The following is a 15,803-nucleotide window of genomic DNA, read 5'->3' as shown; positions in this document are numbered from 1 at the left end:
TTTGTTTTGGCAATTTAATGCAGAGATTCATTTTTAAATTTGTTGACTCCCTATTATGCAAAATGACCATACAAATCTTAGTACTATTTTTACAATGATCAAAAGAACACACATTTCTTTTGTCCTCTGCTCAATTTGCTCTATATTTTAAAGATACACTGTCTAACCAAAATGAACACACCCCTGGAAACCTTAACAAGGTATTTTGCTTTCGATCTGGGGTTACTGCACACATTTTGGACAAAAACACCCATCTCTGCAACGTAAAGCCCGTCTCCTTCCTTACCGTTATGAAAGCTGGATAGTCTCATGGTGTGTATACTTGTTACTTGATTGAACAAATGAACGGGCCATTTTCAGTTCAGGCATCTGGAAAATCTAGCTAAGGATTAACCAGATTTGTGGAGGTTCACAACTCTCTTTCTGATATCTTGGCTGATTTCTTATGATTTCTTTTTCTATGATATCGCACAAGAAGGCCATATACTCGAGGTGACTGATACATCCAGAGGTGTTCCTCCAGTTAACATAAATGTGAATTAACCTATCAAAATCATGGCATCATGGTCTTTCAGGCTTTTTAAACATATAGTACGCAAAGTGTATGTAAAATAAAAATGATCTTGGATTACTCTAGCTTTTTGGATATAGAAATCATAACCATTCTAAACCATGAAACATTTTGTATAATTTAATGTAAGCTGTGAGCTTACATTAAATTAAATCCACCCACAGCCCCAAAATGTGTGTTATCCGGTTTCTCTTAATTCTCCCTAAATGTGAGTGTGTGTGTGTCATGTGTTTATGGGTGTTTGTCCTGTGTGTATCTTTTTTCCCTTGTGATGGACTGGTAACCTGTTCATGGTGCACCCCGCCTCTCGCCCAATGATCGTGGGGGTGGTCACCACCACCACCGTGGGTTTAGACAATGAATGGGCAAATGATCACATCATTGTGAGAAATTCATCACTTCTTTAAGAGCAATAAAGGTTTTCAGAATTTCACAATGACTCAGATCAATGAGTGTTTAGGTCAATAGACAAGGTCTGAAAAAGACACAACTGAAAAAGACAAATGTTATTTATTTGCAATCAGTTAAAGCATTATTGAGGAAAATTAACTGAACAACTCTGTGGTGGACGAAAAAGTCTTCAGATCTCAGTAGTACGGCTCTTACAACGTCCTTGTGGGTGATATTCAGTTGACAGGAGTAACTGCTCATTTACTTCATGTTTGCGTCCGTGACTGAACTTACAAATTCAAACCGTTAGAGGGCGTTCGCCCATTTTTTAAACGCCCATTGTGTTCTGCAAAGAACGCTGATTTGCCTGTGCCAGTTTCTATTGGATGATGAAAGAAGTGTCCCGCCTCCTCTCGAATTCCGCAGTGGTACTGTCCTTCCATTGGTGTAGCAGGTTGGAGTGCAGAGAACAACAAACAAGATAGGGTGACGATCGTCGGGATGGATGCAGGTAGGCAATATTTTATAGGAAATTAGAGTTGGTTTTGTTTCTCTAACAGTCCATATTAGCAACAAAAGTACTCACAGTATTATCATTGAATACACTGATATATTACTCTGTTTGTCTTGTCAATACTGACAAAGCTAGTCTTGCTATAATGCTTTGTAGCCTATGTGACGTTAGCCAGCTAAAGTGATGACTAAAGCTAACTAACGTTAGCCTAATATCATTGGGAAATTAGCTGTAAGACTTTGCGTTGACAGCTTGCTTTGTCGCTTTATAAACTCCAGTCATGATGCTTTGTTGTCAACTGTGGCAATGTCATGTGTTGCTGTAAAGTTCCCATCTTAATAAGTTACTCTCTTTCCGTTTGTTTGCCGCTTATGTTAACATAGCGTTACGCCCAAGACAAGCATCTCAGTTGATGCACCATCTCAGCAGGTATTTAGTTACAATTAGCAGCGACTGCTAAAAGCTAGCTTGGCTGCTGGTTTAATTGTCTCTTCTTGCGCCGGCCAACAGCCCCGTATCTGTAAATGACAGATCTGTTTGATCTCCAGATCGCGTTATCTGTCAACAAAAATATTTAAAAGTTTATGGGAATTCAGTTCCCAATCAACAGAGTGGCGGATGCGTTTTAACAGATTAATACGCCAAAAAGTAGATTTGTCAGCATTTTACATACAATTCAGTGGTGTTTGTTTTTACTCACAAATGTACATTGAAAATAACAATGCGACTGGATAATGAAGTATAGATTTCCGATGCTGGGATTCATGAAATAGAGACTTTATTGGGGGGGAAAACCCTGCGAATTCTGCTGTTTTCATGTTGATGACAATACAAAAGGCAATAGTAAGCATAGGGCCAGACAAGCAGTTTTTAACCCAGATTTTAAAGTATTCTAGTTGCTTTTGAACTGCGAGGGGTTTTACCTTACTGTTTGAGCCAGAGTTTGCCCCCAATGACCTCCAAGCCATGAGGGATACTTGTGTGGATGAATCTGAAGCAGTTTGTGTGACAATATCAACGATCATTCCCAAATCTGTTAATATTCCTGTTGGAAAATGTTCATCCAGGTGGTTTCTGTTGTGCATTAATCACCTTAAACAGCTACCTGATTCACCAGTACAGTGACACTGCAGCCTGAAGTCACCCCTCAAACAGCTCAATTTCTGATTGCTGAGTTATTGTGAAAAACATCAAATTTCAGAATTACTCATTAATAACACAATGAAGAGATTGTGATTTTTTTAATTTTTATTTTCTCACTGTTCCTTTTTCCCCATCATTAGAGTGTCTCAACAAATCTCCCCGACCTCTCTGATCTTGGCCACTAAGATCTGCATCAGATGTGGGCACAAAAAAAAGGCCATTCAAGTAGCCCAATGTAGCTCATATACATATCTTCCAAGTAGTCTTTTGGGTGAGATTGTGTTAATGCACACACTGACACTTCAGTGATTGAAATATAACATATTATGATGCGCTACAGCTGAATGTTTATCACCTTTATCCCTCGTGTGTTGACCTGAAGGATGGTAATGGTACAGGCAGGTGCTTCCATGGTGGGCATAACTCGTTTGGCTCATCCCGAGAATGGCTGCCTGGTGATCATTTTCCTAATAGAATGCACTGATGCTTTTGACAAGAACTTGGCTTAAGAAATATTTGCCAAAGATATTTGAAAATTAAATCTGACCATTCTTGTGTGCCTTGGTCTTCTTGCTTTTCCATGTGTTTCACTGTGGCCAGATTTCCCTAAAATCTATGTTGTATTCTGGCATATGACTTCAATATTTTGCTAAATAACAAATATTGAAGGATGGATTGAAATAAAAATATACAAATAAAGGTAAAAAAAAAAAAAAACAAGAACTTTAAATGGACCTGCTAAAAGCAACTCAGATCATCAGTTGCCTTATGTGATGTCACCAGAGGCATGTGTCGGTTTTGGAGGTTAGAATTTGTCTTGATTTAATAACGCTTTACAAGACAGCAAAACTAAGAAACAAAGCAATTGTACATGTTATTCCATGGGTGACAAAATATATATCTAAATCCGTTATGGCTGAGTTTGACTGGTTAGCAGCTTTAAGAGCATCACATCTCACCTCAGTGGTGTTCACTTGCAGCAGGGCTTTTGACTTGGAGCTCACGGCTTCCAGAGACTGACTGTGATGAGTCTGCAAACACAGATAATGACTGAACAATGCCAGACGTGTCCACTAAATCAGACAAGCTTAAACTTTTATAAAGGCACACCTAAACTGATTATTTTTGCCCTTCAAGCCAATTACAAAGTTCTTATCTCCATACTAGCTTTTATTAGTATTTATGGGGAATATACTCTATATTGCTAAAAGTATTTTGTGTACTTTTTTCGATGTCACTTGTCTAATATGAGCCATCCTAATTGAAAGAAGAAATATTTTATATTAGGCTTACTGTGTAAAAATAAACATCCTGGAAGTTACTGGGGTTCTGCTCAGCCAGCTAATGGGTACAGCATTTTAACTTCCCATTATCTCATAGCTTATATCAGCCACATCACATTAACAACAGCACTTAGCAGTCCTGTTTCATGAGAACTGTCTTCTTCTTGCTTGCAGCTACGTTAACATACGACACACTTCGCTTTGGAGAGTTCGAAGATTTTCCTGAGACCTCAGAGCCTGTGTGGATCTTGGGGAAAGAATACAATGCACTTACAGGTGGAACTTTCTCTCTGGTTTTCTTCTTATATCATAATAAACCACTGTACGTTTTGACATGGATGTATTATGTGTTGATTTCTTTGTTGAATGTAGAGAAAGATGAGATTCTATCAGATGTCACGTCACGACTGTGGTTCACATACAGGAAAAACTTCCAACCCATCGGTGAGTTGGCTCCACAGCTGTCTGTTAAACTCCAGCCCCGGTCATTTATGCTTTTAGTTCCGGATTGTGAATGTGTTACAGGAGGCACCGGGCCGACATCGGACACAGGATGGGGATGTATGTTACGGTGCGGCCAGATGATTCTCGGAGAGGCATTGATGTGTAGACACTTAGGCAGGGGTGAGACACCTAACAGATGCAACAGTTATCATTTAGCAAGTAGGAACTAGATCATACCACTGCATGTTTTGCAGTAATTACAGATGTGATGACTGGCTTTTTGTTTTCAGACTGGAGATGGGCCAGAGACCAGAAACAAAGAGAAGAGTACATCAGTATTCTCAACGCCTTCATTGACAAAAAAGACAGCTATTATTCCATCCATCAAATCGGTGAGTAGCGATCATCAGACGTCTCAATGAGATCAGGAATGCAGTCTGCCGTTCAAAGAGTTCAACCAAATGTTTTTCTTTGTTCCTGAACGCTGCAGCCCAGATGGGAGTGGGAGAGGGAAAGCCTATCGGACAATGGTATGGACCTAACACAGTCGCCCAGGTTCTGAAGTAAGTACAGGACAGGATTGGGTTCCAAAGCTGTTTTGTTAACTGGAGGTAATAATTAGGTGTTATTTCAAATCATAAAACAATATTCATGTACAACTACACGAAGCAGGCAGGTAAAGAAAAATCCTCAACTTTAGACGCACAGAATCTGTTTGTGTTTGTAGATTCCTGTCAGTTAAATCTGCCTCATTTCATTAAAGACTCTCCCGGCTTTATTTCTTTTGTTGACAACTTGCTGTTAAACAAACACTGTGGCTTTTGGTTTGTCCTCCTATCATGTTGTCATCCTCAGTCCTGCTGTGGGTGAGATCAGGGGTTTCAATCACAACAAGTCAGATCTTCTGAGGTATTATCTGGGACTGCAAACAACAGTTTTGGGACTCACTGGAATTTGGGGGTGGAACTTCATTTTCCACTGGAATAAAACTGAGGAAAGCTACTAGTGAATTAAATCCTCAACAACACATAGTTTTGGTTGCTTTGGTCACACTACCACACTCACCCTTATTATATGTTATTGTGTTGCTGCTCATTCCCAACACATCCTTATAAGTGAAGGAAGAGTGTGTTCTTTTTTTCAGCCAGCTGGTTAGCAGTGCAGAGCAACAGTTGGTTGAAAGGGGAGCACTGTGCTACTCTATGCTCCTTACAGCTGGAAAATAACCGCAGCCACTTTGTTGATTCTCTGGCCTCTCATTAAAGGAGCTTTAAATTGTAGGTGTGCTTTGATGGAAGGATTCACACAGTTTTAAAACTAAACTACACTTCACCTTGATACTGATACCAAGTCCAGTTCTACTATTGTAATTAGTTACCCATTACATATTGTGAGGTCCAGACTCGCTGTCAGTGACTTGAAACACACAGATCTGCATGTCTTTGGCTTTGCTTTATCCCCAAACCCGACAGCGACTGTAAACTGAGTAAAAAGCCGTAACATTGTTTGATTATTAAAAGTGAAATCAAAGCTGGTAGCACATATGTAAAACCATCATTTGTGGTTTCCCTTCCAGGAAGCTGGCTGTGTTTGATACGTGGAGCAGATTAGTTGTACACGTGGCAATGGACAACACTGTGATCATCGAGGAGATCAGTGAGTGCAGCTGTGTAGCAGCTCAGCGTTTCATCACCAGAGGTTCTTTAAATAGCACTCCGGTTTAAAATGTTGGGCTTGGCCTAGATTGTTTACGCAAACTGCAGCTTCTTGTATTCTGGCCAGTTTAGTATGTATTTAATAGGGATTAAAAGTTTTGTAAGATTAAAACTTGTAAAAATGTAATAAAAAAGTATTTATCATATTTTACTATTTTACTCTCAGCACACACAGCGATCTCTGTCCTTTCTGTCTAAAGCCAAATTCAAATTTTCTGCAGGACACAGCTTATATTAACACATTTTCCTGACATGTTTCCTGCAGAGCGTCTTTGCATGCCGTGGCTGGACCTTGCAGGTGAAGCGGAGGAAGAGGGTGAGGTCAACGGCTGTCTGGAGGGAGCGTGCGCTCTGGCCGAGGAGACGGCTCTGTGGAAACCACTGGTCCTGCTCATCCCTCTCAGGCTGGGCCTGAGTGACATAAATGAGGCCTACATTGAAACCCTCAAGGTTAGAAAAATCTCCACATCCAGAAGGTCCTTGTCCCCATTTTATTGCAGGTGTTTAAAAAAAAAATGCAGGTGATGATTGAAGTAAGCTCTTTGTGATTAAACACAAATGTGTACTTACTTTTTAAATACTTTTGATGTCTAGTTTTCATTTAATTAAAGAAGAGCTTAAAATTCCATTAAAACCCAACTTTTAGTTTGACACAAGCAGCTTTATATTCAACTGCCAGAATCAAAGGTAGCGCCTTAAAAAGTTTGCATACCCCTTGAATATTTTTCACATTTTGTAACATTGCAACTATAAATGTAAAAGTATTTTACTTGGATTTGATGTGATGGACCAACACAAAGTGGTGCATAATGGTGAACTGGACGGAAAATGATAGATCCTCCTCTGAATCAGTACTTAGAAGTACCTTTCATTGCTGTAATCCCTGGACTATGTCTCAGACACCGTAAAACGTCAAGATCTGACTTGCTGCTTCTTTGCAGAATAGCTCAAGCTCAGTTAGAATGGGTTGAGAGCATCTATGAGCAGCAATTATCAACTACTGCCAATTTTTAATTAGATTTAGGTCTGGACTTTGACTGGCCCATTCTAACACATATTATGCTTTGCACTAAACCATTCCGTTGTAGCTTTGGCTGTGTGTTTAGGGTTGTTGTCTTGCTGGAAGATAAAACTTTACCCAGTCTGAAGTATTTTGCAGTCACTAACAATTTCTCTTCCAAGATTGTTCTGGGTTTAGCTCCATCCATCTTCCCATCAACGGTGATCAGCTTCCCTGTCGCTGTTGAACAAGGAACAAAATGGGGTTGATACATTCAAGGTGATTCCCAGGTTTAGTTTTCTTCCACACAAAGGCTTTTGCATTAGTGGTCGAAAAGTTAAATTTTACTTCTGACCAGAACGTCTTCCATGATTCTACATGATTTGTGGAACTTTGGGAAAAAGACTTGCTATTGTTTACTTTTAACAAAAGCTTCCTTTATTCCACTCTTCCATAAAAGCCAGAGTAACTATGGGATGATGAATCATATACCTGGCCTGTCTACTGTGTTCTTTGGTCTTAAATGTGTTGTTTTTTTCCACCAATGTTCTCTAACAAACCTCTGAGGCCTTCACAGAACATCTGAATTTATACTGAGATTTAACTACATATCATTGAACCTTATTCACTAATTATGTGACTAATGTATGCAGCTGGTTGCACAGGATTGTATCAGGACTGACTATAAATGATCACCAAAATTTTCTAATTTTGTTCCTGCAAAACAAATGTTGACCCTCCACTTCACAATTATGCACTAGTTTCTGTTGATTTGTTGTAATGTGACAAAATGTGTAAAAGTTCAAGAGGCATGAATCATTTTGCAAGACAATGTTTTCTTAAGAGCTGGAATTCAGGAGCTAATAATGACTAAATCAGTGAGACTTGCTCAAGCTTGTGGACTTGTCTCCTTAGAAACTGAAATGCCAAACTTAAAACTGAGCTAAATTAATCTATGGAGTCAGGGTGAGATCAACCCTGTTGTCTTTTCACAGCAATGCTTCATGCTGCCTCAGTCCCTGGGTGTCATTGGGGGCAAACCCAACAGTGCCCATTACTTCATTGGTTATGTCGGTATGTCTGATCTCACGTTTGTACTATAAAGTCTCAACTGTGCACTGTGAAAAGCTCATACTCATCACATTTCTTTCTTTCCCTAACTGTTCTCAAGAGGCCATTTTCGTTGTGAACTCATCTCTTTGTCTCCAGGAGAGGAGCTCATCTATTTAGACCCACACACCACGCAGCCTGCAGTGGAGCCGTGTGAAGACGGTCAGGTCCCTGACGAAACGTACCACTGTCAGCACCCGCCCTGCCGCATGCACATTTGTGAACTGGACCCGTCCATCGCAGCGGTGAGACGGCCGGGGGAGGGGTTTATGGCAGGGAGCTCTAGTATCTTCAACAATAAGGAGACTGTTGTGATAAAGCTGAACAATTTAGTTTAACTCTCAATTTTATACTTTCCTCATGTTTGCCAGGGTTTCTTCTGCAAAACAGAGGATGATTTCGATGACTGGTGCATGCGCATACGAAGGGTATGTCTCGTTTCACACTGAAATAAAGCAACATTTGCAGTTAGAATAATTTACCTATTCCATTGCATCTCAGCAAAGTAGAATATCATTAGAGGATAAATGAGGATTTAAGAAACAGAAATGCTTATTTGTGGCCATGTTACGGTCTCCACAGTAATAAGGAAGATTGCTGACTGGACAGTTGTCCGGCACCGTCATTGATACTCTCCACAAGGAGGCAAGGCACAAAGGGTCGTTGCTAAGGAAGCTGGCTATTCACCAAGTGCTGCATTTAAATTGTACTGAAAAGTTGAGGGAAAGGAAGAGGCGTGGTAGAGAAAGGTGCACAAGCAAAAGTAATGATCACAGGCCCGAGAGGATTGTGATGAGGCGACTGGAGGAGACTCATAAGGCATTGACTACAGCCAAAAGCTTCAGGAGCCACATAGATGTATCTGGAACATGAACTACAACTGGTGCGTCTCTTGTGTGGAGCCAGTCATCAACCGGAGACGTCAGAACCGCCTTACCTGGGCTGAGTTAAAAAAAACAGACTGGACTAGACGGCTGCTCAGTGGTCCAAAGCGCTGTTCTCACGTGAAAATAATTTTTCGTCTCCTTCGACTTGCATCACGCATTCGCCGATGCCGTCCAAAATTAGGACGTCATGAAACCTGAGTTGAATGAGCTGCTCTTAACACTGACGATGATTTTGTACAACTGCAGAATCATCTGTATAAACATGCAGAACAAAAAGCAGCAGGCAAGACTTCGATGATAGTTTTCCTTTAATTCCAGGTTTGTGCTCTGTTCCATCCCCGTCATTTCATTTCTGTCCAATGGGAGCAACCATGCTCGCATGCATGGCTTTATTTACAAGTTATAGTTTACTTGTATAAAGCACAATGTTAAAAGCAAACCACACCAAACGAAAAAATAAAGTCGGCTTTTGGTCTGGACCAAACAAGCGGACCAAAGGACTTTCCTGGTGTGAATACAGCCTAAAACTACCAGAAGTATAATACTGTGTGTGTAATAAGTATGAATGTTAGCCATACATAAACGTCTGAAGTTGTAATTTATTGAGATGCATCTGTGTGACATTGCTTCTAGTTGTCCTGCAAGAAAGGGGGTCTTCCCATGTTTGAATTAGTAGACAGTCAGCCCGTCCACATGGTCAGCGTCGACACCCTTAACCTTACTCCTGGTAAATCAACTGCATTCATTCTTTCTTTTTAAACATCTTTTCAAAATGTTGTAAACGGAAAAAAATATTTCATGGATTTTCTGAATTTAATTTGCAGATTTCTCGGACTCAGACAGGCTGGAGCGGTTCTTTGATTCGGAGGACGAGGAGTTTGAAATCTTGTCCCTGTAAGGAACGGAACGAACAATGATTTACTGTTATGAACAGTAGGCGGATGATTCAATCTCTTCTCTGGATCAGAAGAGAAGCTTGAGGGGATGAACATTTATTAGAGATGTCTTGAGCCAGTCCAGCTCCAGTCCGTGGGTGTTAACACGGCGTTCTCATCAGCCTCCAAACGTTCCGTGTCCTACATCTAGACTGCCCGGTGGAGCTGTAGCAGGAGCTCAGGATCAATTCTGTATGCACATCTTCACACGTGTGTTTCCATTTGAGTCTTAACACTTTCAATGTTTATGCTGAAGTGATCTGGTGCCTTTCCCCGAGTCCATAAGTCAAATTGCCATTATAATTTTTTGTGAAATAGACCCACAGAGGCTAATGATGCCTACGGCTTACGCAGTTTGTCCACTAATATCTGAAGTCTTTAACAGCCTGTAATCAATCCAAATCCAGAAAGGCAAGTTGTGTTAGCTGCTGATGCAAAGTATCCTTGCCAAGTCTAGAACGTACACTAGTTTGTTTGAAAATTATTTATTTAATCAAAGCAACATATAGGCAAATGACAGAACAACAGACATGTAAGAGGACTGAAAATAAATCACAACTGTTTATCTCTTCCTGGTTTTGAAAAAAAGGTCTTACATTACATCTGTCAGGTTGACAAGAACGAAGTGATGCAAAGAGTTATGTGCAGAGAAGACATTTAGTTGCTATGGTTTCTTCCTGACCTGTGCAGACTCACCGCCACAGCTCCCCTAGTGGCGTGTTCTGAGCTTCGTTGAAAATATTAAGGATGTGTGTTCTGATGTCATTGTGAACTCCTTCAATATTCTGTGAAGCATCAATTACCTAAAAAGCAGTTCGATTGAATTGTTACATTTTTGGTTAACTCACAACACTGAATGACAGCCAATGACCTTCATACCTTCCAGTTTACTGATGAATCCTTCATGAGCTGCTCAAACCTCTCGTGAACCGCTTTCTGGAAAGCACTGGTTTCATATCGCTCAGTGCCAAACTGGCCTCGAAGAGCGGCCTCGGCAGGGTTCAGCTGCAGGAACATAACTAGGTCGGGCTTCGGCAGCCCCTCGTCGGGTTTCATGCACCAGTCGAGAGAGAAGCCCTGCAGACAATAAGCAGCCCAGCTGTTGCTCTTCAGACATGTATGAGAACATTAGCAGGTGGATACAGTTTTTGCCACATAACCTAAAAACAAAAGAAGGGAAAACTGCAGAGAGCACTCACTGGCTTGGCGCTGGTAAAAGCAACTCCGGAGAAGGCGTACCTGTCCACAACCAGAGTGATGCCCTGCTCCAGCTTCTTCTTCATTACAGGCCTGTAAGTGATATACACAGCAGGTATAAGTATAGTCAAGAAATAAACTATAAAGACAAGTGACTCTAGAATAAAGCTTAACATGGTTCACTACAAAAATAAATGGTCAAAAGTAGTTTTTTTTTTATAGTATAATGCCTCTAAAGGATCGTTTCCAGGGCTTCAACACTTTTGACAAAATTCCAGACTTTACCCAATTTCTTGAGCTCTCAGTCATATATTGCATTTGTTTTGCTTGAACAATTCAGAATGAATTTATGGCAGATATTTCTACTGGGGGTTGGGCTTTAAATAATGAACGTAGAAAAACCAGACTGGAAGGAAGGAATGAGGGGAGGAATAAAGGTAAGGAGGAATCATGGAAGCAAGCATTTAAGGAGGGAAAAAAGGAAAACAAATTACAGAAGAAAGAAATGAACGAGCAAGCGAACAAACAAGGAATGGAATATCTGAAGGAAAGATGGATGGATAGACAGAAATTTAAACAAAGTGATAGAGAATCAAATCTGGAAATACAAAGATTAGTCAATTTTTCTTTTCCATACTTACTCAGACCTGGAAAAAAGTAATGAAATTCCATAACTTTCCAAACAGATATAAGGAGGTCTTTTCAGACTGTATAGTAACCTGGTATCTTTTGACCCTTAGTTGTTTTTAGAACAGAGTAGAGCTTCATGTTTTTATCTTACTGTGGTTTGAATTGATTTGGCAACACATGAACATGATGGCAAATAGTTCGGCTTGTCTGAAGTGGCTGTTTTACACGTTTCTGTTCTCATAAAGGCTTCTGGCCAAAATAATCCCAGGATAAACAGAGCTTTTACACATATTCCAAAGTTGGTGACAGGGCTTTAACCGTTGCAAAAATATTCAAACCTTTTACAACAAACTTCTGTTTATTTTATTCAGATTTTATGTCATCAACCAACACAAAGTAGTGGATAACTGAAGTGGAAAGAAGAGCATCCATGGTTTTAAAAAAACAAATCTGAAAAGTATAAGTATTCAACCCCCTGCTACCACGAAATAAAAATCCAGTGCAATCCGTTGCCTTCAGCAGGCACCAGTAAATAGTCCACTTTTCAGATTTTTATTTGTAAAGAATTGCATAAACCCATGTATTCGCTTCCTTCTACTTTACAATCATGTCCAACTTCATGTTATTCTATCATACAACCTCAATAAAATGCATTTTTCCATGACAAAATGTCAAAAGTTTAAGGGGTATGAATTACAGGTTAAAAAGGTAACAGTATTACAGGTAACATATTACATTTTAAACAGCTAACATTTTTGGGAGAAGAGATAAACCTGGATAAACAGTCTGATGATAAAGCCATCAGACACTCTGTAGAAGAACAAAATTAGTGGTTTGAAATAAACCAGGGGTGCCAAGTCCAGTCCTCAAGCGCTACTATCCTCCAACTCTTAAATGCATCCCTTCTCCAACACTTCAGTGAAATGAATGGTTGCTGCCAGGCCTCCAGAGCTGAATGACGTGCTGATGAAGGGATTCAGCCATATGTTTTAGCGACTATGAGTTGGAGGACAGTAGTTCTCAAGGACTGGACCTTGGCGACCCTACGGCCATTTTGGTTTAGTTAAACATGGACTAAAACCCTTAAAGTTCTTATTTCTATGAGGCTCGAAACTGGGAAATGTTTGAAATCATTCAGATATAGGAATGCTCAATTAGTATATTTCACATGAATTAATATTGTTTATATTTAAAACATCATCCTACTTCATATAGAAGGTACAGCACAATATTCTCAATCAGGGTCCAGAGAGACCCAATTAAACATCTTTCAGGATTTCCATCTTTATCCAAACAGCATCACTGATTTCCCATGTTTTACTGCAGCCATCTTGATGACATCCTTCATGGATAACTATTGTCAGCGAGAATATGCGAGTCAGCAGTAAATGTGCTGAAAGTAATGTTACAGAAATACATGGCCAGCAACAAAACTACTGAATTACTATTGAATGTTAAACGACTGCTACGCAACATAACAGGCTTATTTTATAGGGTAATCTTGAATCATTATTGTCCGAACCCTAAGTGTGTTTTCCTACTGCATTTTACAACTATACAGCACGCAGTGAAGTGCAGCGACTTACACCAGCTCCCAGCGGTTGGCAGAGAAAAGCAGGTGCACAGTGTGGTCCTCCAGCTCACTCTTCTTCTCCAGGTAGGCGCTGATCAGCTGTCCAATCGTTGTGCTCCTGTCTGCAGAGACACGACGTTCATGTCAAATTCTAAGGGGTAAAAACCCGAATCCTTCACACACCTGAACAAGGGATTGAAGAAATACGCGAACACGATCCTATTGGCGTCTCAGAATGCTAATACTCCTCACCGGGAAACCTCATCATCTCCGCCGGGCGGCCGTTCTCTAGCAGCGCCTGAACCAGCTTCTTGCACTGCGTCGTTTTTCCGGCTCTGTCCACCCCCTCCAGTACAATTAGAGCGCCTCTTTTAGACGCCATTACTGCGTCGGCCGTTTGTCGGAGATATGGTGAAGTTCACAGGAAGCCTACTACAAGCTAGTCTTTGTTTCGTTCTAGCGAAAATAAAAACTGGTTCAAAAGTTCCTTCACGATTTACCCGCCATTTACCGAAGCTTTGCATCAACAGGAAGTACAACTGACGCACGTCTTTTGTTCTTCTGGGTTTGTTTTTACCGCCACCAACTGGACTGGAGGGTAGAAGAATGCTAACGGAGCAGAAACGTAATAAATAAATGAATAAAAAGTTAATTCCTCTAATTTAGCTTTACTTGTGAACTTGGAGTTGCCTATGTTTGACCGTGACACTTGTTCTGCATTATGAACTTCACAGATTCTTCCAACACTGTATTTCCAGCGAGAGCAACTTAACCCACTGCTTAGAGCCCCAGGGCCAGCAGGGGGGCTCCAAGAGTGCTTTTTAAAGGCAGAAAACTCATCACCAAACTTTATATTAAAAGTCTAGTTCACCAAGAACCAGAGCCTACTTTTAAATCATCTCCTATGTTTTCTGTGTTATTAACACTATTTTAAAGAATTTACAAGTGTAACAGTTATATCAAGGAAAATCTTAATAGTTTCACTGGTGTGTAAATAGACGCAGCTGAAGTTAAATGCTACTGTTTGGGTTTATTAATAGTCTGCTAGTTGTGCTTGTTGTAGGGTCACATTTCATTCACAGTACATTCAAAGACTAATAACTGATCATCATCAAGCATGGTGATATAAAAGATGTCGGTGATGCTGCGGTTGCTGACATCTAATGGTTTAAACCGCAAGTGAGCCTCCCAAATGAAATTCTGCTTTGGACCACAAACGGTTTTACTTCAAGGATTGAAGTAAAACATGATTTTCTTTTTCAGTGAGCCGGTTCCATCTGGATGTCGACCTGATTTATTCAATGTGTAGTGGGAGACCTGTATGGCTAATTCCTAACCGCCTTATTCATAATCTGCTTATTCTCCTCTGACTATCAATTTGATTTTGGATGTTGCTAAATCTGAAGAAGCTGCAGAACTTCACACCTCAGGTTAGAGAATATCTCAGCAGGACAGCTATAAGTTGTATAACCACATGGGAGAGTGACAGGAAGAAAGCCATTGTTAAAAGAAAACCATAAGAAGTATTATTTACTGTTTGCCACAAGTCGTGTAGGGGAGACAGCAAACATGTGGGAGGATACAAACTAGCAATGCACATCTGCCTGAACACAGTGTTCCCCCATGGTGAAACACAGTGGTGGCAGGATCATTAGAATGGTTCTGCTAAAGTCCAGACATAAATCCAGTTGAGAATTTGTGGCAAGACTTGATATCAGATGTTTATAGAAACTCTACATGAAAACTGAAAGACTTTGAGCTATTTTGCAAAGAATGTCCTAATCTGTTCTAAATGTGCAGCAGCTGGGAGAGACATCCTGACATACTTGTAAATGTGCTTTCAAAGAAAGCCGCATGTAGTGAGTCAGAGTCAGGGGTGGCTGAATACACACCACATTTTCTGTTTTTTTATTTGTTAACATTTAGAAAACATTTTTATTCCACTTTGCAATTAAGCACCGTGTTATGTTTGTGTATCACATTAATTTCAATAAAATGAACTGAAGTTTGTGGTTGTAACATGTCAAAATGTGGAGATTTAAGAGGTATGAATATTTTGCAGAGTAGCGTACTACTGTCCTCATATTTTTCCCATGTTATGTCCTCTTTGCTTCTTTATTTTTCTGGTTTTATGACTAAATAAAATAAAAAGGTAACATTGCTGCTCTGCTTTGGGGTTATTCACATTCAGGGATTTTTAGATTTCCCTCAACTGACCATGTCTTGAAAAGTAAAGGAATTTTGACCCTTTCCACCGCAGTCCATATTGTGTCCTGTGCCCGTTGATGTTTCTCTCATCATCCCAGAAACTGTTTGTAAAGAAGGCGGAGCTGTATACTAACCTATGTGTAGTAAGATGTTTCTTTTTAATGTTTTCCCACAATTTTTAAATGATTTTACAATTGAAGAAA

General features: G+C 40.1%; 2 protein-coding genes across 3 annotated transcripts; one reads left to right on the top strand and one right to left on the bottom strand.

Annotated features, from left to right (window-relative positions):
- Positions 1-1,322: 1,322 nt before the first annotated feature.
- On the top strand, positions 1,323-10,563 carry atg4b (autophagy related 4B, cysteine peptidase). 2 transcript variants are annotated; one of them, XM_047375533.1, is made up of 13 exons: positions 1,323-1,472; positions 4,076-4,177; positions 4,274-4,345; positions 4,427-4,525; positions 4,636-4,737; positions 4,836-4,908; positions 5,922-6,043; positions 6,326-6,510; positions 8,056-8,134; positions 8,270-8,415; positions 8,542-8,598; positions 9,691-9,784; positions 9,882-10,563. In XM_047375533.1, exons 1-13 carry the CDS (start codon positions 1,463-1,465, stop codon positions 9,953-9,955), a joined length of 1,215 nt encoding a protein of 404 aa, XP_047231489.1. In that variant the 5' UTR covers positions 1,323-1,462; the 3' UTR covers positions 9,956-10,563. The 2 variants fall into 2 exon arrangements, with proteins under 2 accessions (XP_047231489.1, XP_047231490.1); XM_047375534.1 differs by having other exon boundaries at positions 1,325-1,472; positions 5,922-6,001.
- On the bottom strand, positions 10,462-13,936 carry dtymk (deoxythymidylate kinase (thymidylate kinase)). Its single transcript, XM_047375535.1, has 5 exons — positions 13,645-13,936; positions 13,406-13,514; positions 11,192-11,282; positions 10,872-11,069; positions 10,462-10,795 (listed from the first exon to the last, which is right to left on the bottom strand). Exons 1-5 carry the CDS (start codon positions 13,772-13,774, stop codon positions 10,685-10,687), a joined length of 639 nt encoding a protein of 212 aa, XP_047231491.1. The 5' UTR covers positions 13,775-13,936; the 3' UTR covers positions 10,462-10,684.
- Between the last annotated feature and the right edge of the window lie 1,867 nt (positions 13,937-15,803).

Source organism: Girardinichthys multiradiatus, chromosome 9 (genome assembly GCF_021462225.1).
Source record: "Girardinichthys multiradiatus isolate DD_20200921_A chromosome 9, DD_fGirMul_XY1, whole genome shotgun sequence".
Lineage (NCBI taxonomy): Eukaryota > Metazoa > Chordata > Actinopteri > Cyprinodontiformes > Goodeidae > Girardinichthys > Girardinichthys multiradiatus.
Note: the sequence above shows the minus strand (reverse complement) of the source record. Positions and strands in the feature narration are given on the sequence as shown.

What these genes read in the sequence shown, in the direction of transcription:
- atg4b (XM_047375533.1), top strand. An exon ending in AGAATACAATGCACTTACAG is followed by an intron (nt 4,178 to 4,273) that starts GTGGAACTTTCT and finishes TGTTGAATGTAG; the next exon opens with AGAAAGATGAGATTCTATCA. An exon ending in GAAAAACTTCCAACCCATCG is followed by an intron (nt 4,346 to 4,426) that starts GTGAGTTGGCTC and finishes AATGTGTTACAG; the next exon opens with GAGGCACCGGGCCGACATCG.
- dtymk (XM_047375535.1), bottom strand. Translation starts at nt 13,774, where the DNA reads ATGGCGTCTAAAAGAGGCGCTCTAATTGTACTGGAGGGGGTGGACAGA. An exon ending in GCCAACCGCTGGGAGCTGGT is followed by an intron (nt 11,283 to 13,405) that starts GTAAGTCGCTGC and finishes TATCACTTACAG; the next exon opens with GCCTGTAATGAAGAAGAAGC. An exon ending in ATTCATCAGTAAACTGGAAG is followed by an intron (nt 10,796 to 10,871) that starts GTATGAAGGTCA and finishes ACTGCTTTTTAG; the next exon opens with GTAATTGATGCTTCACAGAA.